Genomic DNA, 25193 nt, shown 5'->3' with positions numbered 1-25193 from the left:
TGCTTTACGCAGGTCCAGATGCAAAGTTCTCCTGCTGCTGGTCTGGGAAGTCTGGTTCCAGACCTGGGCCTAGGGCTGGCTCTACTCTTAGCAAGCTCTGGCACCTTCCCTGGGATGCCCCCTGTGTGTGCAGTCCCAAGGTGGTGTAACACTACCTTGGTGTGGAAAACATCATCCCGTACACCCCAGCCAGCCAGTGTAGCTGTGTCGGTACAACAGTGCCTGATGCCAGCATGCTTTTACCTTCCTTCTGGTATTTGCATGTGCGTTTGTGTTTATACATCAGTATCACCACTGCTGTACAGGTATTACAATGCCCCCAGCAGAGGAGTTTTGTCGCCTTGGTCATGCTGGTGCAGACGAAGCTGTGTAGCTTTTCTCCTTGCACCATGCTGCAAGGCCTTAAGCTCTGCCAGTTCCTGCTGACTTCTAGGGAACCGCAAAGCACCTTTCGAGAAGTTCTCAGCATCTCTCCCTGCTCCCTGAAGAAGGATTGGGTCCCAGGTTAATGAAAACTAGGGCACACTTACACTATCAGCTGTCTGAGAGGGTGCCCAGCATTTTGAGAATGAGGGAGGGGAAAATACTGAGTTACCAAGGCAATGGGCAACCTCAGCATAGTGAAAGGAGACATAAAAATACAGCCAGGAGCCAGACACCACTGCTCTGAGTGAGACTCACGACATGCCTTGAATAACCTTCCTGCCTCAGTTTCCCTCTGACTTCAAAGTGGAAGAAGATGCTGGCTCACTGCAGCTCAGCACGATGTGGATGTTACAGTTGAGGTTTCTGACCCACTCTCTCTGACATGCAGATACCTTCTTTGCGCTGTGTTGGAGTCAAATAGATTGGCTTTGCTGCTGCCCCTACTGGAGCCTGCACGGAAAATGGGTTGTGTGGCATCTGACCCCATCCCAGTCTCTGCACATTGAAAAGAGAGAACTCCAACTCCTTCCCTCTTTTCTTACTCCTGCTAGAGTGGGACAAATCCTGATCTCATTTATATCACTGTAATTCTGGAAGAAATTCACGGAAGTCCCTACGTCTAGATCTCCATGGGTATAACTGAGAGCAGAATCCATCCCCACATCCTCATAGATGGCTTCTGAGCTGGGAAAAATACTAAGGGCTCCTTTATCTTGACGGCACAAGATGGCTCAATAAATGTAAAGCACGTGTTACATAACAGTAGAATAATCTATGGTATTGAGTGCTCACAGATCCTGAAAGTCTTTTCTGCTTTGCAAGGGGGGGAATTAAATAAGGAGAAAAATATATATTGAATAAAGTGCTTGTTGCAGAATATTTTTTTAAATACTGAACTGTGAAACCTAAAGTAGGGCAATACCCTCCCTTTCAACAATACTTTGACTTTCTACAGTCAGCAGATGCAATATGCATAGGATTCAGAAAGATCCCATTAAAATTCATTAAACCATGTTTCCAGATATTTAGTAAATTTTGAAGAAAAAAAAACTATTGCCTCTTCTGCTCCGTATGATGGCCTCTTTGAATGCAATTAACCCTTCATTCATGGGTCTTTCTATCCGACTAATCTCCCACCCCGTGCCTTCCGATGCATTTTTAATACCGCAGCTAATACCACCACCTAAAATCCTCCAGCAGTCACCATGCAATAGAGCTCTTTGCACAGGCAAGGTACTGTAAATCTCCATAAACAGTGCTTGGGTGAACAGCAAATTCAGATAAGTGATGTGTTCTTTTTCATGCCTTCCAGTTACAAACGGGGGATGCTCTTCATCCTTCAACGTAGATTTTTAGCCAGGACTGATGCTGATTTCCTTCCTGCCCAGGGGATTCAGCCACCGGACTGGGGAAGCCCAACCAGTGATGAGGGGTGAGAGGGTTTTGATAAACAGCAAAGTAATGAAAAAAAGCCTGTGCACATGCAAATAAACCTCCAAAATTAAAATGCAAAGCAGTAATGGATACAGGGAAATAGAGAGATGGTACACATCAGCTTTAGCTATCTGGAGTGTAAAACTTTTCTCTCTTTCTTACAGGGTTCTCAGAGGCTCAGGACCCGATATGGCTGTGTCCTGAGTGCTGTAAGCTGTGATAGATTTCAGATCAGAGCTCCTGTTTACGGAGGTACTAAGCAGAGATGGGGATGATATCATGCATAACATAAGAAACAAAAAATATATTCCAGTTTCTTCCTTTTTTCTCATCTGATAAATGAACTGTTTGTCAAAACAGGCAGTGGCACTGGAGGGGCCAGAGGAAAGAATTTGGTCTAAAAGAAAGAAAAGTGAAGATGACACCTGAAAATATTCTGTGTTTCTCTTAGCTGAGAGCAAATCCTATTCCCAGGTCAACCCTAATCAGAATCTCTCTCTCAAAAACAAACAAACAAACAAACAAACAAACAAACAAAACAAACAAACAAACAAAAAAAAAACAACCAACCAACCAACCAACCAAACAAAAAAAAAACAGAAGGAAATATTTTAAATTATTGGAAGGGTCCTAGCCTCATTTATGCTGCAAGATGTTCAAGGTATGTGGTGTTTCTTTCATGATTTCCATGTTCTGCCCCAGCTGTGAAGGAGTGTTATTTCTGAGTAACAGAATTATGCTTTTCACTTGGCTCCTGTAACACCCCTATGCTTAATTATTTCATCTGAACTGCAGATTTCCACGGATCCAGCAAAGCATTTAAGCACCTGCTCAACTTTAAGAACCTATTGCTTTCTGGGAGGCTTTCCACAATATGAATTAAGCACACACTTTGCAGGATGGACGGCTCTATACCATAACTACATTTCATCTGGATGAAGTTCAGGCCCTTCCCAAGGGGCTAGCTGATGCGTAGTGCATTGCTCTAAAATTTGCCCACGAGTGCACGTGCCTTTTTATTGAAGGCTTTGTCATATCTGATTGAACTCTGGCACAGGGTTTGTGATCAGTCTCGGGCAGCTCAAGAAGGACAAATCCTGGCACTGTGGGCTCAGGCACAAGGGTTACGGTTTGTGTATTGGACGTGGATCTCACCCTAAGCCACCAGGAAGCCAGACTCATATCTGCCTGCCTGACAAAGAGGCACTGTCATTGCCTGTCTTCGCCAAATTGGGGTCTTTTAAACAGAAGGCAGAGAGATTCTGTTTAAAATACACAAGACATCTATACAAAGGATGAGAATTTCAAAATATGGCACAAGTCTTACTTTATGAGGAAGTATTATTGTTCTTCCAGAGCTGGAAAAGGAAGAGAAAAAACACAGAGGAGCTCAACTCTGCAAAATTTGCAGACCCAAGTGGCAGGCTGAGCGCTACACAGCAAGCTGTGGAAAACTATCAACAGTCAAAAGCCAAAAATCTGGTGTCTGAGCTTGCCATTCAAAGACGTATGATGTACTATCCTCCTACCCAAGAAAGAGAAGCAAGTACACATGAAAAAATTAGAGGTTAAACATCCATCTGGGGAATGTGTTAACTACTCCACACACCACTGGCCCTGAGCACGGTGCCTGTAACACAACGAAAATGTGTGTCCAAGTTAACAGCAAAGTTCAATTGCTGCGAGAAGATGTGGACAGATTCATCCGCTTTAATCGTTTCCATGATTTAAGTGTTAGGCACCGGGAAATTAATCTGGGCAATAGTCAAGACAATCTGCACAAAGCTGGGTCCAATGTTGCTAAAACAAGCTGGCTGAAATGAAAAAGTGCAGCTGTGACTCCCTGCCTGTTACCAACATACACAAGCAAACACACACGTGTGCACAAAAAGGCCCCAATAATTATTCTTATTATTTATGAATGTGGATGAAAAGCCAAAGGGGGCACGGTAATGCACCCAGATGCTGATTAGCTGGAGATTATATTGATGATGTAATAAAAATTCACTTTGTCTTTTAAGCTGCACCAGGACAATCAGAGAGAGATTAGATAGAAATCAGAGAGAATGAATAATAGAAGGGAGAGGTAACATCGTAAACCATAACTCCCTGCAAAATATTCTACCTCCCAGTGCCCCTGGTCAGAATAAATAAGGGCTGGAGGGTGTAAAAACAACCTGAGCACACATAAGAAGGAGGCAGATGTGGCTTTGTACGTGTATTATTTATCAGTGAGTAGTCAGATATATGCATCTATGTAACTGCACGGCGTTGCAAATGCACACACACACACCTGTCTAGCTCTAATAAACAGAGAGATGATGAGAGGGAGTCAGGTAGAGAAAGTGTGGTGTTTGGAGAGGGATAGACAGAAGGGGGAAGAGTACGGGGATCATACAGGAACTATAAAGAGAAATGTGAACTTGTGAGGAAAAACAGCAATGCCTCTATGTGACAGGGTGAGGGGTGCACATGCAGCTCCCATGTCCATATATTTCCCACCACAACCACCCGTTGCATCCCTGCCTGATACAGGGCCCCCAGCCTCATTGAAACCTGGTTGGAGAGAGAAGGGAGAAAACTTTCTCCTCTTCATGCGCTTGCTAGAAAAGGAACAGACCTGCTGCACGTCCAACGTTGGTTTAAGTTTACTGACCATGTTTAATATTTGATTAAACCTTTGGCATAGCTGACTATCCTGATCTGAATAGATGATCCGACGCTTTCTCTGGTAGTAAAGCCAAGCATAAGTAATAGCCGTCTTCTGACTACTGCTGCCTTGCGCATACCAGTAGGGTTTTGCCGCGTCTAAAAACCTGCTACCTGCTTCGGGATTCTTTTCAACTGCTCAGAATTTTTAGCTTGGGATTTTTATAAAATCAAACAAAACCAAAAACACTACCAAAATACTTCCCCAGCCATGCAGGGAACCACTATTTATTAGTAGCTGAAGGAAAAATCCTTTCTTTCTCAAGGCTTTCCCAGCTTAAATATTTTACCTGCACTCCTTGCTGCAATTTTTGCCTGTGGTTTGCATTATTACTTGCTAAATACATTAGAAAATGCTCACCAGCTTGCTTGGGGATGTTTGTGTGGTTGCCCACACACGTGCTCACATACATACACACAGCAATTTTTTAAATAAATCACAGTAACAGGGGTGAGGAGAGGGCACGTGGCGCTTCGCAAGGGAGTAGAACACCGAAAAAAAAAAGGACATCTACAGGATCAGAAAACAGGGGCTGCCAGAGTCTCTCCGTGCCTCTGAACACTCATGAGATGGCCACAGTCACAGGGCACAGAGGGGATGTAGGGTACACCAGCCCGGGATGCTCTTACCCTGTCCCTCTAGGTGAGGAAATGTCAAACCCCTCCGCACTAACACAGAACAGGCCTAAATAGTCAGCATAAATACTTTACACCTCAAATGAGACAAGGCTTGCAAGGAGAGGTAATATCTTTTATTGGACCAACTGATATAGTTGGAATAAAATAGACAAGCTTTCAAGCACACAAGGAAGTCTGTCTGTTTTTTTCCAGCTACATTATCTGGACTAATAAAAGATATTACCTCCCCTTACAAATGTTGTCTCATTTATAACCTTAGACCATCACCGCTAAAGCTGCAGCATGACTTATACCTTAAATACACAGAAAGCTCTTTGCAAAGCTGGATATCATAAATTCTTCTTTACACACGGCAAACTGAGGAAGAGCAAGGTCTAGGAACAGGATCTTGCAGGACAAGGAAGTTTAATAAGAGGTCTGGGCTAGAAATAGGGTCCTAATCCCCTCCTACCTACCTCTGAATGAAGCAGGCTGGTGCAGCACTACACCAAAGCTTTATTTTGCCTTCCTGCTTTAGAGCCAGGCTGCTAGAGAAGGGTCCTGGAGCTGATGGGTAGCTGTGTTTCAGAACAGCAGGGAAAAATATTTCTGCAAGAAGCTGAACTGTAGTCCCAGAAGGGGCTGACAAGAATAGTTAAGAATAAGCTCATAATTTTAAGAATTCAAAGGAAAATGTATCCCATATTTTTGTTCAGGTGTGAGAAATCTGCTGCAGATTTAATGAAACAAGAATTTATTTATTTATTTATTTTCATTTGTTAAAATTATAGAACTACTGCATTTTTATTTTATTTATTTATTTATTTTTTTTTTGAAGACAGAATAAGCCTTTGAACCTTACAAGAAAGAAACTTTTCTCTCTGCTTTTTCATTTGTTTGCATACAGATATATATATGTGTTTTTCTGCACGTGTGTGTATACTTTGTGGGTCTTTCAGATACTATTCTTTTTTTTTTTTTTTTTAGTGGGGTCAGTATAGCTGTCTTTTCCCCAGTCCTGTTTACAGAAAAGCGAAGAGAGGAGAGGAGAGGAGAGGAGAGGAGAGGAGAGGAGAGGAGAGGAGAGGAGAGGAGAGGAGAGGAGAGGAGAGGAGAGGAGAGGAGAGGAGAGGAGAGGAGAGGAGAGGAGAGGAGAGGAGAGGAGAGGAGAGGAGAGGAGAGGAGAGGAGAGGAGAGGAGAGGAGAGGAGAGGAGAGATGTAGTTTGTGCAGAGCTGAATGAGGGGAACAAGAGTGTGACCAACACGGTCGAGAGGCAGACAAATGGGGATGTGCTGACAGAGGGTGGCTGCGGGAAATGAGCAGCTTGCGAGCACAGCTAAGCTGAGAAGGACTTTAGGGGAAGCAGACACATGGAGATTCATGCCTGGGGAAGGGACTTGACCCTGGGGATGATGCTGGGTCTGTGGTCTGCACACCCATGCCTGGACATGCAACCTTTGCCTGGGGAGAAAGCTGGACAAGGGAGGATGAGGAGCAGGTCCTGGGTCCAAACCCAGCCATCAAGAGTCCAGGCACAGCAAACATCAGGGACGGGGATGAAGAAGAGCACCTGTGGATCAAGTGGCTCTCCTGGCATTCCTACCAACGGCTTCTGCCTGCCTGGGGGCACAGAGTGGGGTCACCAGGCTGGCAGATGGCTTGGCTATTTGTGCGTTAGGAAGCTGCTGCCAGGAGTTCTGTCCCTAGATCGATGTAAGGGAGAAGACAGGGGAATGACACACCTATTGTGTAACTCCTTTTATGAATAAACTCATAAAATCTAATTCTACCAGCACCTCTCTGGCCTTTTTCAATGAGCCAGTCAGTAACAAATGACCATTTAACAGCACAAAGCAGCCATTATATGGGAAAACAGATTGAGGCTAATACAACGCACGTTCCCCTCCAAACAAGAACCCAACATCCCTTCTTCATTTTTTTTTTTTTCTTCCCCATCTGCAAACACTGTCAGTAAAGCTGAGTAAATATATAAATAATTAAACAAACAAATACTTTCCCTGCTGCCCCCGGGCCTTTGATACTGAGACTTCGTTGGATTTCAGGCAATCAAACAGCATCACATTCTCACACTCACCCTGTGCACACGCTTCCTCTCCACCTTTGACAGAATATCATTGACTTGAGTGCACTGTGATGATTTCAAATAGACTTGGGGGTAGATAATCGACTGTACACACACACATACACACACACACTCCAGCTCTTCCATTTATTCATAAAAAACATAAGCACAGATGGGATGGAAACACAAAATACCACATACGTTGCTATTGATGAACTAGCTAAAACTACAACTGATTATTATTATTATTATTTTTTTTTTTTTAAAAATGAGCCTGATTTATTTGCTTGTCAGTGGTTAGATCATTGCTGTGGGAGATAATCTGAAAACCCCTTTTTAAATGAAAAGATTTCTAAATTTTGTTGTGGCTGGGTACTCGAGGTCACTGGAATCTTGTTTGTCCCCCACAATACACTGCTACTTGAGTAGCAGGAGTGAAAACCCCCTTCTGGACTACCTTCCTCTGCCAAAGCCGGGAACGCTCACATCCCCTGCTTAAGGATTCATGCGGTGTCTGTCTGTTGTTCAAGAGGCTGGGTCACAGTCTAACTATTGACTTCGCAGAGTGTTGGGTTGGTCCTCGGCAAACGGACAACTGCCAATTCCTTCTGCCTGTACTGAGGGCAGGAATACACTTGTCTGGAAGGAACCTGCTTTTTTTTTACAGACCCAAAGAAGGCAGATCACTTCGGCTTGATCCAAATTTTATTGTGAACAATACAATGGTTTGGATCAGGCCCTTGGAGAAGAAAGGTGGGATGCAGCCCTTCATCAGATCCTTGAGCCTTGCAGCTCCCTCAGTTGCCATAACAATGAAGAGTATATATGTGATTCACTAAAAGGAAAAAAATAAATCAAGGATCCTGAATCAGTGAATGACGATATTCCTGTACATAGAGATATTACAAAGGCTGAAAACTATTCACAAAGAAAACTGGCAAAATTGCCATTGACCCTTTCTTGGCAAAGCAGGGATAAATATGTATTTTCAAGTAAAATGAGCAAAGCTAATTTCCACCTCCCCACTGCATGTTTTTTTGCAAGCATGTTTTCCTGCTCTGTACTGAAAGAGGCTCTGATGCAACACACTTGTCATCGGAAATGCACCAAAACCTTTCCTGATGGAAAATAAATGTCAAATTTCTGCTGTTAACTCCTCCCTCCTGAGAAAATTCAACCAGCCTAATATTGCAGATGAGGAAACGACAGAGGAATAGCCAATGGGAGCCAATGGGAATCTTCCCATTGATTCAACAGGTTTCAGATCAGGCCTGGAGGCACCAAGCTTAAATGGCTCTATCGGAGAGTGTCGATGAGTAATTACCCTGGCTTTGATTAGAACCAAGTCAGCCCAGTCCGTGTCTGTTGCCCTCACCCACCATATATTGTTCTTCCTTTGAAACCGCAGACCCAGGCACCAGTTTCAAGGGGGCAGCTCTGAGATGTGGTAGCCATTAACAAAAATACAGAAGGAACAGCAATGCTTGCTTTTCTCACTTGTTCAACTTGGTGTTAACTTTTACTGTGCCGAGAGCAAAATGTAAAGCCTAGCATCACTATGTCACCGTCATCTCCTGCAAGACCTTTGTGTGCATTTCCTCCTGCAGTTTCTATGGGTTGACTTTGTTCGTTTGCTTGTTTGTTTTCCTTTTATGTCAGTGACTAATTTTGGAGTTAAATCATTTATAAAATACTCTTTCCTTTGGTACAAAAATGTGCTGGGTCCAGACTCTTGCAAATAAACATGCAGCAATGTTATGCTTTTAAAGACTTTGCCAGAGGATTTTTGTTGGTTGCCTTGCCCATTCCTCATTTCCACTCCTACTTTTTTATTACCAGTATCTTGAATGAGATTTCTCTTTCTTAAAAGAAAAATAAAAAATCCATAGTCAAAAAAAAAAAAAAAAAAAAAGAGAAAAGGAAAACAAAGCAAAAAAAAAAAAAGACCAGTCTCCCTCAGAACACACAAAACAGAATAAAACCTGCAAAACAGCATAACTGAATAACAGTATATCTTTATAAAAGAGGTTGAAAAATTGCATCCTCATCCTTGTATTATTGAAGATGGAATAGGATCAAATAAATCACTTTTAAAAGCAATTAAATGCTCACAAAAGAAAAACATTCACTCTGTAAACTGAGAGAAGAAATAATGAAATGCAAACCATCTCAAAACTACCATACAGCAACTGGAACAAGACACTTGAAGCTGAATGGCACGGCAGGACTGAACTGGCATACCTAGACAAGGCAGCCTATAGCTGAAGAGGGAGCAGTTAGGAAATTCAGAAGCAAGCTGGTCTGTATATCTAAATTTATGGGAGTAAAAACATCTCAGCAGCCACACTGCATGTTATCGGAAGCTCCTGCCCAATGAGCGGCACCTCGCAGGGCTGCCAGTAACTTAGGGTCCAACGCAAACCCTGCTGCAGGTGAGGTGGGGTTTTCCTGGAGACTTTAACAGGGCTTCGGAACAGGTCGCTGTCTGCTCTGCAAAGTCCTTTCCCATCAGTTATAGACTGTGCATATCGTGGAATATCTGTTATTTCTACCCTCTTTTTTCTCCTTTTTTTTTTTTTTTTTAATGCTAACTGAAGTGTGAAAAATAAAACAAATAGGGTACTTTCCCTGCACTGCTGCATTGAAAAAAAGAGTTCCCTGGGATTGGTCTTGCTCAATTCTTGAGTTTCTCCAGGCCTCTGACTTCTCTGCAGCTGCCAGGTACAGACCCGATCCTGGAGCAGGAGGTGTCCTGACTCTGCATGGTTCTGGTGAGACACGGAGCAAGAAACAGAGCCCTGCCTGGAAGAGGCAAGAAAACAGTTTTCTCTGGGTTATCTTTCAAAGAGTTGCCAGCCAGTTCAAGCTACTCAGCAAAGGTATCTGCCTCTCTCTCTCTCTCTTTCATGCACCATTTCAAAGAAGTGCATCTTTACCTTATTATATTATTAGAATCAATCAATATTATTAATATTACATGTGGGCAATTCTGTAAATTCTTCATAGTTCTCCTCCCTGCCTGTTAACAGCAGGTACATTATACAGTCTCTGGTTAGACTGGTCAACCAGGCTATCGATAGTCTTAATAAGCAATATCTGTATTGTGACCTTTGCTCGCAGAACTGAATCTCTCCTATAGGGCTGTCAGATTCCTTAAAGAAGTATTGATAAGCTCATTACTGTATTGCTACATATAATTTTAGGTGTGATTTTCACTCACCCTGAAGCATCTAGTAACCTAATACTTTTTTTTTTTTTTTTTTTTTTCTTTTTTCCTACTAAAGCATTGGCCCTTTAACAATTGATCAAATAGTGAATTAGAGCATTATAGAGAGGAAACATAATCAGGGGATTTCTACAAGCACACTGTGATATATCTTTTGATCTTCTGACAACCTTCATCCCTCTGGATCCTAGGAAGGAAGTACTGTTTTATAGGGATATTATTAGGCTGATGCTGCTTTATACATCTACCTGCAAGAAGCTACCGAATCCGACAAATATATTTGTGTGCATTTGCAGTGAGTGATGCATACTATGTGATGTGAATCTATCCTTAGGGACTGAAAAGAAGAGGAACTATGTGCAAATGTAAGTCTGCCCTTTCGATACACGCGTGCATACACAGTCTCCGTGTATTATGTACACAGGCATTTGAATTAGAAACAGGCCAAATATGCAGTCAGATCTCATCAGACCAATTCTGTCTGCAAAGCTCCACTTTTATTCTGTTTGAAGAAGCTTCAAGTCCAGAGTTATCTGCCCCAGTGCACTGGGAAGTCAGCTGGGTTGCCTCTAAAATATTTTGGAGACTCAGACACAATATACAAATAAACCAGACATGGATTAATTAAGTGTGACTGTGTCATTAAATTAGTATAATGAACAAACAGCTACGTATCATATTAAACTCTGTATATAATTCCAGGGATAACCTGTTAAGTCACCTGCCAATTTCATGTAACTATACCATCTCTCTACTGTCTTTTAGAAAGGAATTATTTAGAGACATTTGTCATCCTGAATGTATATATGCTTATACCAAATGCATGTTTTCATTAAAATGCACATGTTGGTTGCATGTGTGTGTGATACACAAATGTGGCAGGTATATTTGTATCTGTCTGCATATGCAACTTTCACGTAAAAGTCCATTCTCAGCGGCCCCTTTCATGCAAACTATAGCTCATTATGTTTTCCAGAGTTGAATCAGGAAATTATAGATCTCCATAAGGGAAAAGGGGAAAGAATAACCTGTGTTACAAACTCTGCCTGTACTGCACCTTGGTATCTCAGACCATAAGCAAGTTTCCAGTGGCAAAATACTTTGACAGATCTAGGAGTGACGGCATCTCTCACTGGCAAATATGCATCCCTGGAGGCATCAACATCGCCAATAAAGCCATCTATGAAATAGTTAATGTTAAACAACGACTGTCTGTGTTCAACAAAGGAGGGAGAAATAAACAGATAAGGTGAGGTAGATCGAAATCTGCATGCCTCATTGGCTGAGCTGTCGGATATTTCTAATGCATCTGAAGGGTTTGTTACTAAGAACCTGTTAAGTCTCTTTAAACCTTTGATCTGCAGCCAGTCTTAACAAAGGTGACAATTAATTAAAGGAGAGTGCATTGCAATAAAGTTACATCGTGGTCAGTTTATATATACTGTCCAAAGCTGGTTCACAGAAGTCACTGTCAATTAAAGTCTTCTTGGAGGCCAGTTCATTATCAATTTTTCCCCCTTGCCTTGATCAATATTTTTGGCTGCTTCTGCTTGACAAACTTAACACAATGTCTATATCTATATGTCTTGCCATTCATTTACATGGAATAGATGGCCATATATGATTTATTTTTAGCTACTACGTATGGTCAGGCACTTTATTTGAGAGGTTTAGAGCTCTCATCCATCTTTATTTTAAGGAGCGACAATAATAAGCCCTCTCTTCCTTCGAGGGGATGTCAGGTGGATATAATGAATGCACGTTAAAAGCTGCATTCACCTGTGTGTGCATTCAGACCGTGGCTCACAGTGACAAAAGCAAACAAATGCAACATCTGCAGTGACATACTGACTTCAGCCCACCCCAAGTGATGCAGCACAGAGAGAGTGATACAGGAGATCCTGCGATCCCCCAAATGTGATGATGCATCTCCAGGAGTTACGGAAGGAGAGAGGTCCCTATAATAAATACCCCAGCTTAGTCACAGAAGCGGCAGTGGAAGAAAAGCTATAGCTTTCCCTCACCATGGTTATTATTTTTCCCTCTTTCCACTGCAGATTTTAATACATAAGGGTCAGCCTGCCATGACAAGCCCTGGCAACAGTCGTACGGGCATCGGTGGAGCAGTTAAGTGAGTGAGAAATGTGGCAGGGGTCGGACTTCTGTCAGTTCCTCAGCTTCGTTTAAGTTTTAGTTTCACTTGCTGAAGAAAAGCTAAGTTCAGAGACAAGCCAGCAAGCACAGAAGCTGGTCACATTAGCTGCAAGTGTGGTTTGCTACATAAATCCACAACCCTGAATTTTAACAGGAAAGGGAAACATTCGGTTTGCAAATGTGAACCAACTGATGTGATGGTAAAGCTCTTACGGACTTCTGCCCAGCCAGCAGACAAGGAGCCTTCAGTCCCTACCAAAAGAAGACGCTGGGATTAATGAAACACTAGCCTCATTGTTAAGGCCAGGATTCAGCTTAGATCACTTAACACCTCACCTGCTTAGTGTGAACTTTTACAGGGCACAAACCTGATGGTGCATGGTTGAGAGGTCATATTAAGCTCCGCAGTCTCCTGCTGTCACGGCGTTTTACTGTGAGACTATAGCCAACACCGACAAGAGTCTTTGGGCGTCAGAGGCTTTTTGCACATTTTTAAATGCAGGTGCCAGTCCCACCAGCCTTCATCATCTCCCCCACTTTTTCTCCTTTGGAGCCATTACTGCCTGTCGCATAAACCCGCCTGGGTTCACACTTGATTGACAGGAGGGACGGTAACAGCTCCTTTAGTGTCGTTCTGGTCTGTCAGGTCAGCGCGTCTGGTATGCATGCACACAGGGTGTGCATGATAAAAAACACCCTGACATCTTCCTGAAAAATGTGGCTGTGTTTTTCCATCTCTGAAGGCTAGGAGAAGCCCTCCTTGGCCATCCAGCCCCTTCTGCCCCTCCCTTTTCACTCCAAGCATTGGAAGTCCTATGCACACCCTCCTTGATGGGTGCAATCCACTTTCCTATTGAGCACAAGACACTTTCCGCAGTCTCGCTCACTCTTTACCCAGGCAAAATTTCTGGAGGGTCTCTGACAACTTCCTTCAAAAAACTATTCCATCAGCTGTCTGGCTTTTGTTAAACGATGCAATTTGAATCCTCTGCTAAAGAAAGACCTGTCTGTGGCACTGGCCACTGGCAGAAGCAGGATAGAGGACCAGATGAACCACGCTTTTCATGCAAGGTGACAAGGATCCTCAATTTTTCCCTCTACTTTAGTGCTGACATTCCTGATCTCTTCTAGACGAACACAGGAAAAAAATGATGTAATAAAATAAATCAAAAGCACACCATCTCCTTTTTATTCTTAAGAAATTAGTAAATTCCCGATTTACTGTTTAATTAAAACACCGTTTTGGCCAAGTAAATACTATGAGATTTGATAGTTGTTGCTATTATTATTATTTATTTATTTTTTCAGAAGAAAAAAAAATAAGTACATTTTTATTATTATTATTATTTTTTTTTCCTCCTCTAAAATGCCCAAAGGCACCAGTATATGTAGATATTTAGGGACAGAAGTAATCTTAATCTATAAATGTGTTGGAAGTATAAATCTAACCTGGAGAAAGGTAAGAGAAGAAATAAAAGCCCCAGAACTACGAACTTTATTTATTTCCTCCACATTCTGTAACTTTAAAGCAAATATATTCATGTGAGGACGATTCGTTGATATGGTGGTGGGGCAAGCTGAAGAACAGCTTTCAGTGCAAAACTTAACAGCCAAGCGAGAGATCCCAGAAAATTAGAGTTTGTACTGGAAATGCTGACACAACCGTAACAACAGCATCATAACTGGCTGCAGCTGCTTTTAGAAACCAGAATCCATGTCCAGACCCCTGAAAAAGAGAGTTAACACATAGCCTTCTAATTTATGAAGCAATCTGGGCTATCTGTTTGACATTATCAAATATACATACACGCTAATCTGTACGGGAGATTACAATGTACAAGGGGTAGCTTTTTTTCTCTCTTCCATCAAGCTATCCAATTGCATTTTGATTGTTTTAAGGGGTTGTTCTTTAAACCTAAGGCATAAAGCCTCCTCTGTTTTATTCCAGTTTATTTGTGCATTTACCTCCCTAAAACTTGTTTGGTTTACTACCATACTAAATGCTGTATGTGTTGCTTTCAGCCAGGCAAGCCTTATGTTTCAATTATGGAGGAGTTTATTCAGCACCTGTATTGCGTTGTGCTTCTTTTCAACTAAATTTCCATTTCCCAAAGGCTATATGCGTGAATGTGTATACATCACTCTTTTTTCTGTATGTGTACACACACACAAATCTATACATTTATACACACGTACAATATATCATCTTAATTGAAAGCACATTTTCATTGCACCTCTGAATTTCTGAGATATCCAAAACCCTCATAAACATCCTTAGACTTAACAAGGTTTTAATCTTTTTATCATCTATCTTTGTAATCAAGCATAACAATATAATGAATGGAAGCCTTGTTTACCTACCCCCTAGGTGTCTTAAATTCCAAAATTATTTATGCTTTTGAGAAGGAAAGCAGCAAAAGAACTAAACTGTTCTTTTTCTACCGCATTTTTCTAGCTGCATTGAATGCTTGACAAGTGAGGTTCAGGTCAGATAGGTACACCATCCTAGCGGGACTGCAATAGTGGATTTTGAGCAGGTTTTGGGGGTTTTGTGCTTCCCTCTCTCTAAAAAAGGGTTGAAAGAAGGTTGTAGCTCTCACGTCCATGAAAGACTCTTGCTTTCTCACTGCACACTGTCTCCACTCTTTAAGTGCACTCACCCACATGTGTTTCAGTAAATCTCAGTTAAGTGTGGAATGCTGATTTCTTCTGACTTCCTAAATAGAATATTATGGAGACCTGTGTGTTTTAAATTAAAACACATTCCAGGCCTTGGGTACAAGCATGCTTCGGTAGAAAAGGCTGTTTAAACCTATGGGGACAGTCCTATATTTAGATTACATTAATTCATAAATATTATACTAAATACCACTTAAATTGGCCTTAAATGACTTCAAAGATAATGCATTATAATATGGCTGTCCTGAGAGCACTAACCTTTATGTCTCCCAGTAACTCAGCCTTTAAGCATACTCTGCTGCTAGATAAGAAGGGAGGAAGTTATGAATGAATGGCTTGCTAAATTGTTCGAGTGTGATTAGTTAACTCCATGCATGCGCGCGTGTGTGTGAACGCGTGGGTGGGTCAGCTCAGCCCCGGTAGATCTCTACACGCGAATCTCAGCACACAGCCTCTTCCCAACCCTAGAGCAAAGTGCCACAGCAGGAGTGTGTTCCTGCCCTGTGTGGAGAGAAGTGAGGAAGGGGGGAATCTGTAGCAGCGATGCTTGTGCCAAAAAGTCTTGTTTTCTCAGAGATCTGGCAATTCTTTCCCGCCTTCCCCCGTACCTTTTTCTCTCTTCGCGTGTCTGCAAGACTGTCATACTCCCCTGCCTCTTCCCTGGTATCTGTCCTGGCATCAGCCAGGGCTGCTGGTGAAAGAACCTATGACTTCACTCTCCCTTTTGATAGTTTCTTTATTATTTTTTATTATTTTTAGTTATTTATTTATTTATTTTTGGCAAGAAGGGATAGTCGTGTACTTTATCTTCAGGTTCTTAATTTTAATTTTTCCTCTGATATACAGAAGCACCACAATAGAATCTCATCATAATATTTTGAATCATACACATCCTGTGCTCTCCTTTCAATGGATTTACACCTGAAATGACTCTGGTTGCTACGTATTTACTCTAAGCTAATTCCTCTCCCTTCCCTCACCCTAGCACAAACCCACCTTCTCCCCCTCCACACCCAAGATTTGCTCTCCGTACACTTAAATAAACTACAGCCTACTGTTAACCCTTCAAGGTATACCATTAACACAGCTTCATCCCCTAGATTAGGAATAAAATCAACAGAGAGTGATGGATCAATTAATGTATAAGCATTATGCATCACTTATGGAAAGCATCTTGGGGTTTCATATTGCCATCCTACCCCTGAGAGCCAAGCTGGACTATTTTTATGCAATTCTTCACCTATGCCTCCAAGCAAAGCAAAATTAAGGAGATCTGAGTGAATACTATGCTTCACATGGCTGAATTTAGAGAAGAGGAAAGAGAGAGAAAACAGATTAAAAATGAAATGAAATGAAATAAAATAAAAAGCCAAACACAATCCTCATCCTTCAAAGCCCCATCATGCTTTTTGACTTAATAGTAATTAATCACTACTGGCAAGAAAGTAATTTTTTTCCAGGTAGCCAGAGGCACATTTTTATCAGGATTAGCTAATAAATCAGCGGCATCACTAGAAAGGAGTTCAAACTCTTCTTGGATGTACTAAATAAAACCGATCTCTGAAATGCTGGTAACTCAGTGTCTATTGAAGCTTCACTCAAACCCTAGGCTGTGATACAACGATCATCGTGACCATTTTTCCTTCCAAAGCCCAAAACTTCTATGATATTAAATATGACTGTTTCTTTCAAGATGAACTCATGCAATTTGGTTTGATGAGATGACAAGATTTCCCACCTGGCTTTTTTCCTATGTTGCAACTTTAAAACAGAAATGAAATGAAGGGAAATGAAGTTAGTATCTTGCTTAATTCAGGAATATGTGTTAAACACATCCAAGCAAGATAAATGATCCCTCTCTCTCTCTCTCTATCTCTCCCTCCCCCGCTTCCTGAGTTTGTCTCTATGAATACAGGCATACAGCAAAAGCAAAACCGAACTGCAAGAGAAAGGATTACCATCTATGAAATAGAAATTAAAGTTAGCACATAGATTGATTAATTACAGGTTTATGGTAGAACAAAGCAAAAGAATAAAATCTCATCAACAAATCAAAATACCCCTCCCCCCCCCCCAAAAAAAAAAAGAAAAAAAAAAAAAAAAGAAAAAAACTCTGCCTAGACGTTAACTCAGACATTTCCTCTGTACTGTGTTGAATGATTCTCTTCAGTGGAGCTTTTACTGTTGTTATTTTTATTTTATGGAAACCTTAGATAATTTTTGCAAACACATGCGTGCACACACGGGCTCGGTGGCTACTCTCACTATGCCTCATCTATTAGACAAAACCTCCCAGGACCTTTCCTTCCCCGTGCTTCTTACCATTTATTTTATCATTATTATTAACAATTATTCTAGTGTGGATGTCATGTTTAAATGATGCCCATCAGACCTTGATGTGGCTTCTAAGAAGCTGGTTTGAAAAGAAAGCAATGTTTTTAAGGGATACACTGATCATTTTAAATATGAGAAGGGTGCTTGGAGCAACCGGCAAGAAAGGAAGGAAGAAATATTCTATAACTTGGACTAAGCCCCCAGTCCCCGAGCCCTGAATGTTTTCTCTAGGCTGTGCGATACCAGTACTTGCACTGTCAGGGTATATTTTCATTTGCAATTCCTGAAGGTAGAAGGAATTCACATTTCCTGAAGGAGAGGAGCGGAGTGAGTGGGAAGGGGGAAGAGATGTCTCCTAAACATGCCGTTAAGTTTAAGATTTACAACTCACCACGGCAGCTGGAAAGCTGAGAAGCAACTAATGCCGTTCCCAGTGACTCTCCCTACCAGGAGTGAACCAGGCTGGAGTAGATATTGCTACTGAACCTCTCCTGTAACAGAAGCAACTTCCACTCCCCCCGTGTACCCCTGCACAACCCTTTTTCTCCTGCACTAGGTCTGGAGTCACACCCTGCTTACTTCTGATTAGACCTTTTTTTCTCTCTCTCTTTCTTTCTTTCTTTCTTTCTTTCTTTCCTTCTTTCTTTCTTTCTTTCTTTCTTTCTTTCTTTCTTTCTTTCTTTCTTTCTTTCTTTCTTTCTTTCTTTCTTTCTTTCTTTCTTTCTTTCTTTCTTTCTTTCTTTCTCTCTCTCTCTCTCTCTCTCTCTCTCTCTCTCTCTCTCTTTCTCTCTCTCTTTCTTTCTGTCTTTCTTTCTGTCTTTCTTTCTCTCTGTCTCTCTGTCTTTCTGTCTTTCTCTCTGTCTTTCTCTCTGTCTTTCTTTTCTTTCTGCCTTTCTTTCTATTCCATGCCTAATAAAATAAATACACATACACACATTATATATACAGAACCTGATATAATAAAGTGGCTCTGTTTTGTTCCTGGGTCCCTCCTGTTCCTAAGCTGGGCTACCATGCAAATTATCTCCAACTTCCTCCCTGCAAGTCCTACTTTTCTACCCGGGGATCTGAGCATTTCCCACCCCACTACACACACCCTCCCCAACCTCCAGAACATAGCATCCTCTAATCTGAAATGCACCTCCAGAGAGACTAAGCAGGGAAAGGAAAGGAATGGGCAAAGACAGAGCAAGTGAGGCATCGCACAGGGAGCACGTCTCTAGTGCCTTGAAAGAAAACCCAAAAAGTTCCTAGGGTGGACTTTGGGCACATTGAAGTAGTGCTGGGAATATGCCTGCTTGGAGACTTCTCCCTTCTGGAAGTGAGATACGAACCATCCCTCCCACCTCGCTCTCTCCAACACATCCACACTTTGTGATTTCATACTCCCAACCTGCCTGAGATGGGCTTTTTTACTGTTTTTTTATATCTCTGTTCCCATGCTGAACAAAACCAGAATGAATACCGCGCTCCAGCACCCCAATATCCCTCGAGCAAATCACTGTCCTCTGTCTCTGATTTTGGAGTGGGCTACAAATGAGAATCCTAACAGCAGCAAAAAATGAAAAAAGAAAAGAAAAGAAAAGAAAAGAAAAGAAAAGAAAAGAAAAGAAAAGAAAAGAAAAGAAAAGAAAAAAGAGAAAAAAAGAAAAAAGAAAAAGAAAAACAAAAAAAAGAAAAAAGAAGAAAAAAAGAAGAAAAAGAAAAAAGAAAAAAAAAGAAGAAAAAGAAAAAAGAAAAAAGAAAAAAAAAAAAAAAAAAAAAGAAGATGCGAAGGCGCCAGTGCCTGATTCACAACAGTTGTAAAATAGGGTCTTCCTGGCTCGGTTCAAACGCACGGACAGACACACGGACACACACACACCCCTGGATGGAAAATGTGCAGCTCCCAAAGATAAATAAAGAAATCCTCTTAATCTTTTTCAGCACCACCGGCGTGTGGACAGCTGCTGCCAGCCCCGCCGCCCTCCCCTGCTCTCGCCTGGACTATCCGGCTTTCGCAAGTGGCTGCATCTCGCTCCCCCAAACGGGGGGAAAGAGGGAAAAATAGTCCTAAATAACCCAAAAGGAGCTGACCCTCTACTCTGCCTCTCTCTCTTCGCTTCGAGGGTCTATTATTTCTTTCCCTGCCCCCCCAGCTTGCCGCCTCCGCCCCCGGCCAGCCAAAAATGAAATAAAATGAAATCGAAAGGAAAGAGAGAAAGAGAGAGCCAGAGAGGGAGCGGGAGCCTGCCTTCCTCTCCCAATCTCTCCCGGGAAAGTTCAGGAGGTAACTCACCTTTGTGCATGCCAGTGAACCTGTCCTTCAGCACCGTCAGTTCATAGATCTTCCCGAACTCCTCGAAGAGCGGTTTGAGGTCTTTCTCGTCCAGGTTACGGGGGATCTGCCCAATAAAGAGCTTAATGGCATCGTGGTCCTTCATTGGGATGGTGGATGGGTTTCCGGGACTATGGTTTAATCCGTTCATATGCCCGTTGGTGCTGGGGTTGCTGTGATTGCTACTCAGGCTGGTATTGTCTGGTTGTCCGTTTGCTAACGTGGCCATCTTTATATACATAGAGAAAATCTTCTTTCCTTTTTTCCCCCCTCTTCTTTTCTCTCTCCCTCCCTCTTTCTCGCTCTCCCTCTCTCTCCCTCTCGCTCGCTCTCCCTCTCCCTCTTTCACACACACACACACTCACACACACACACTCCTCCCTCTCCGTCTCTCTCTCTCTCTCTCTCTCTCTCTCTCTCTCCCTCTCTCTCTCTCTCTCTCTCTCTCTCTCTCTGGGTCTGATCTGATTTTTTTTTTACATTGAAGATCTGTGTCCTTTCCGTTTAAACAGGCTGGATCGGTTCAAATTCCCAGCCAGACTAGGGGGTGGGGTGTGAGTGTGCGGATGTGTGTGTGTGCGGGGAAGGGAGGCTGGGGGCGGGGGGCTGCTGCTGCCTCTGCTCGGCCCGAGCCCCCTCCTCCCCTCCGAGCACCCCCTGTCTGCCTGCCCGGGAGAAGCTCAATGGTATCTTCCAACACAGCCCCTGGCTATAAATAGCACTAGGCGCATGGCTCTTTGAGAGACAGTCAATTTCTATTGTGCCAAGTGAGCAAAGGGGAACGGTTGCGTTTTTAGGACCAATGATGATGATTTTTTTTCTTCCTTTTCCTTTGCAAGCCCTCCGATCAATCGCTGTCGTTATAATTTCAGTGATCATCAGGAAATCTGCCTTTTATTTGAGAGGGGGGAAAAAAAACACAAACCCAAGGTTTTCTGACTTCTTCCTATTATGATGATGCCTCTTATTTATTGTTTACTCGTATTATGATTTCGCAATTGATAATAAAAGCAGTTGAGACACGGACGAATCCTCAGGCTCAGAGGTTGCTGTTGGTGTTGGTGTTGTGGTTGTGATGTTACAAGCTCTCTTTACTATATCTGTTCTTGTTGCATCTAAAAAAAAAATGCATGCTCTTTAAGCTTTCTCTCTTTTTATTTTTATTTTTTTCTTATTTATACTGCCGATGATGACATCAAGCCAGGAAAGGTGCAACCTGTATTGTAGTAGGTATTTGGAGGGAGAGAAAAAATATCTAGATGACTATTGTTAATTTTCGTGCTGCCGATATTTATTTTACGTGCAGTCAGTGCTGCCGATATTTATTTTACGTGCAGTCAGTGCGGGCGTTATCTCCTGTGCTAGCTACGTGTGTGTGTGTGTGTGTGTGTCTGTGTGTGTGTGTGTCTGTGTGTGTATTGGAAAGGGATTGATTAGATAAGGTTTTCTTGCCCGTCTTTCAAGCCATCAGGATATTCTGTCTCTCTCTGATGGAAACATAAATCGTATTTTGTAGTCATCAGGGATCGGGAGTTGCTTGTCCGAACAATGCTCTCTAGACAAAGTGTACTGTATGGTGGAAATGAAATCAGGCTCTCCTTTCATAGCATCTGGGTGGTGGGGAGGGCAGGGAGGCTCGGATTAAGGACACAACTCCCCCTTGTCCCCAAATAATAATACTAACTGTAATCCGGACAGCAACCAAACAAGGCGCTGCATGCGCTCAGCGCAATTTTCCTGCTTTTTTTTTGCCTTTTTTTTTTTTTTTTTTTCCTTTCCCCGGCTTCCCATGCAAGCTGTGCGGGGACCAAGCTGGGAGCAGCCTCAGAGTTACCTGGACTGAACCCCCTGACTGCCCCGGTTCCCCCAAACCTCCCGGTCCTCCCCTAAGCCCTATCGGGGGGGGCCTCCGAGCCTTTGTTCCCGGCACTGCCGGCTGCTCCCCTCGGTGCCGGCGGTGATACCGGCCCCCAGGGGTGGGCAGCGAACGGGACTCTCCCCTTGTCCCCCGGGGAGAGCTAGTAACACGTGTGGCTGTAAACGGAAGGAGCAGCGGCAGAAGGAAGGAGGGTAGAGGTTTAAATTCGCAGTTTTCCTGTTTTCCTGCCTGTTTTGTAGACCGGGTATTATTTTATTTATAGAGTTGTTTTTATTTTTCCATTTTTTGTTTGTTTGTTTGTTTGTTTGTTTCTTCTTTTTCTTTTTCTTTTTTTTTTTGTTTCCGGTTGTTGTTTAAAAAATTAACGCGGCGGTATTAATAAAGAAATGAAAAGAAATGAAAAGGGACAGAACCACAGCACCGTTGTTGCGGGGACGGCTTTCACTTTATTTGGCTTTTAAACAGAGCGGCAAGGTAGCGTACTGCCTTACCCTCCTCCCACCCCCCCACCACCAAAAAAAAAGATAAAAAAATATATTAAAAAAACAGCCCAATGCAGGTAGCTCGTGCAACTCCCGAGGCTGCTTCCTTAAAGCCGAAGGTGTCCCGGGAGACGGGTGGGACCGGACCCCCCTCCATGGTCCTCTGCGATCCCCACCTGGGGGCGCCCCCGCAGCTCTTGGTGCCTTTTGGGGCTCCTTGCGCCCCTAATGGGGTGACAGCTGCAGGCAGCTCCGTGCATTGTCTGGCGCTGCTTTCTGGGTTGTAAGGGAGGGGGTCTGCATGCCCTTCCCAGGCATTTACTCATGTTGCGAAGATGCAGGGATCTGGCAGCCTGGGAGCTGCAGGGAGGGCAAACCCTCAGAAAGCCCCCTCTCCCAAATTCCCAGCCCTGTGACTCACCTGCTTTCAGATCCTGCCCTGCACCTTGGACTGGGATAAAAGAATGCAACAACAGCAAAACCCGCAGCAAACAAAACCTTCCCGCACCCCCCACCCTGCACCAGGACATTAAAAAAGCTTAATATCCACTCTTTCTGCACCTTTAAACAGCACCTTCGGTACAGCGAGGAGGGCACCCGCAACAAGACTTGTTAAACCTTCCTTTTTTTTTTTTTTTTTTTTTTTTTTTCTTTTCTCTCCTTGATCAGAGAGAGAGAAAAAGGGAAGGAATAGCCACCACAGTGCAAAGTCAAACAAGCACCCAGCACAGATCAATCCCGGGGATAGGTCTCTTAACACCTTGTCGGTGAGCAGGCCACTGTGCCTGCAAACACCTCTTATCCCAAATGAAAGCCAGTTAGGGGAAAAGAGTCATTTTGTCACTCATCAAGGGTTATTCCCTTTTCTACAACATATATTTTTTTAAAACTTTGAGCTGGTCCACGCCCCATTTCCACAGAGCCATCAATAGTCATTTAGAAATGGATGCTGTTCAAGTATAGCCCCCTGGTGCACAGGCACAGCTGTGAGGGGGTGGCAGGATGAAGTAATATGGACACAAATATTGCTACAAGGGCTCTGTGATGAGCACAGCTGCTGCTTGGGATGGAAATAAGCTGTACCCCATAAGCACCTTTACACATGTGCAAGGGTCTGTACTGGTTTTTAAGCAGATACAGGCAAAGGAGGAGTAAAATTGTTATCTATAAACCAGCCTTTGCCGAACAGTTCCCAAGTGAGAAATGTTCCCATTGTAATCACAGTGGGTCAGTTCAGCAGTCCATAAGCTGGGAGTCCACGGGAATTTTGTGAGAATAAGGTCTTTTGTAACAGGCTCCAGCTTCTCCCAGAGAGTAAAAATCATTTATCTGCTTGGAACCAAAAGAAAGCACTCTACTTAGTTTTTTTCTTTTTTTCTTTTTTTTTCTTTTTTTTCTATGTGCCTACTTGCAGGGAAAAAAATAATAAAAATAAATAAATAAAATAAAATAACCCTTCCAAGTCCATTTATAACCCCATTTTGCTCCTGCTCCTCACTCTTGTCAGCATCTTTTCCTTTTTGGAAAAATAAAAGCTATTTATTTGGGGCCAGGTTGCTTGTGATTCTTCCTTCCTCAAAGACACGCTGCCCCAAATCCTCACCTCTGGAAAAATGCACCGACATCACCAGGCCACTGGCAGGAACAGCCGGATGCTCAGGCACAACCAGAGGTCTGCACATACCTCTTGTGAGAATGGGCTTGTAGCCACTGGGCTTTGGCTTTTAATGTTCCTTTCAAAGGGCTTGATTGATTGCTGTTAATCCTGGTGAACAACTTCGATAGTTGTTAACAGGACTGCCCGCATTAGCTAAAGGTACTCACACGCATTAGTATGCTCCTCGTCCCCATGACGTCAATAGACAGCTTTCCAATGACTTCACAGGAGGGCTGGATCAGGCCCTTTGCTAGCAGCAAGTTTTTAATGAACAGTGTTTGGTGCAGGAAAGGGGGGAATAGCAATACATCAGTCCTGAACTGTATCTTCATTCTTCAGGAAACGAGCAAGTAAAGAAGAAAGGCAGGACACAGGCCGAAAGGTTGACAGAGGGGGATAGTTCTGCTCAGCTTCAAAACCCTGGACCTGGAGCACACAGAACCAGCATTCGCCGACTGATATCTCCAAATAAATAAACAGCGTGAGTGAGTTTTGGTTTTAAATAGCAATGTATCTCTCTTTAGATCCAAGTAGCTAAATCAACCCGTATACTCCCAGATTCTCTGCTGGTTTATTTCACTGTGGTTTTCCAAATAAAATATGAGACCATTAATAGCAAAAACACACGTTGTAATCATGATCTGAACATATAGCTCTCAGCCACAACACTATTACAGGGCCCAATTCTGCAAAGTCTTCTAACTCAGATGGGATTGTTTACTTCAGCCTTGTTAAGCTTTCCAGAGAGTGCTGACAGAATCAGGGCCTATTAGCTGCGTAATCAAATAAAATAATTGAGAGATGCAACGGGGACCTCAAGCACAGCTAACAGAAGGAGTGAGACCAGCATCCTTGAGACTTAGGTTGAGAACCCAAGCATCAGGGTGTGGGCCTGATCCTGACATGCTTAATCTGCATTGTTATTAATCACTCTGCTGTGGTCAGAGGGATTATTCATCTGAGGAAGGATTACTCATGTGAACATTTGCAGCATTGGTCCCTGAATTAATGTGTGAATCAGTGTGGATTTTTTTTTGTCCTTCCTTCCTTCCTTCCTTCCTTCCTTCCTTCCTTCCTTCCTTCCTTCCTTCCTTCCTTCCTTCCTTCCTTCCTTCCTTCCTTCCTTCCTTCCTTCCTTCCTTCCTTCCTTCCTTCCTTCCTTCCTTCCTTCCTTCCTTCCTTCCTTTCTTCCT

General features: G+C 42.8%; 1 protein-coding gene across 14 annotated transcripts in view; it reads right to left on the bottom strand.

Annotated features, from left to right (window-relative positions):
* The window catches only part of CELF4 (CUGBP Elav-like family member 4), a gene marked incomplete at both ends in the record, with an annotated part of 675766 nt that extends 655543 nt beyond the window's left edge, over positions 1 to 20223 (bottom strand). For all 14 annotated transcript variants that reach the window (XM_084304579.1, XM_084304587.1, XM_084304580.1 and 11 more), the window contains one exon: positions 19944 to 20223. In XM_084304579.1, the coding sequence (XP_084160705.1) occupies positions 19944 to 20223 (280 nt within the window). The remainder of the gene's footprint in view (positions 1 to 19943) is intronic.
* Positions 20224 to 25193: the final 4970 nt, after the last annotated feature.

This window comes from Netta rufina (assembly GCF_964035555.1).
Source record: "Netta rufina genome assembly, chromosome: Z".
Classification (NCBI taxonomy): Eukaryota; Metazoa; Chordata; class Aves; order Anseriformes; family Anatidae; genus Netta; species Netta rufina.
This window is presented reverse-complemented; position numbering and strand designations above follow the sequence as displayed.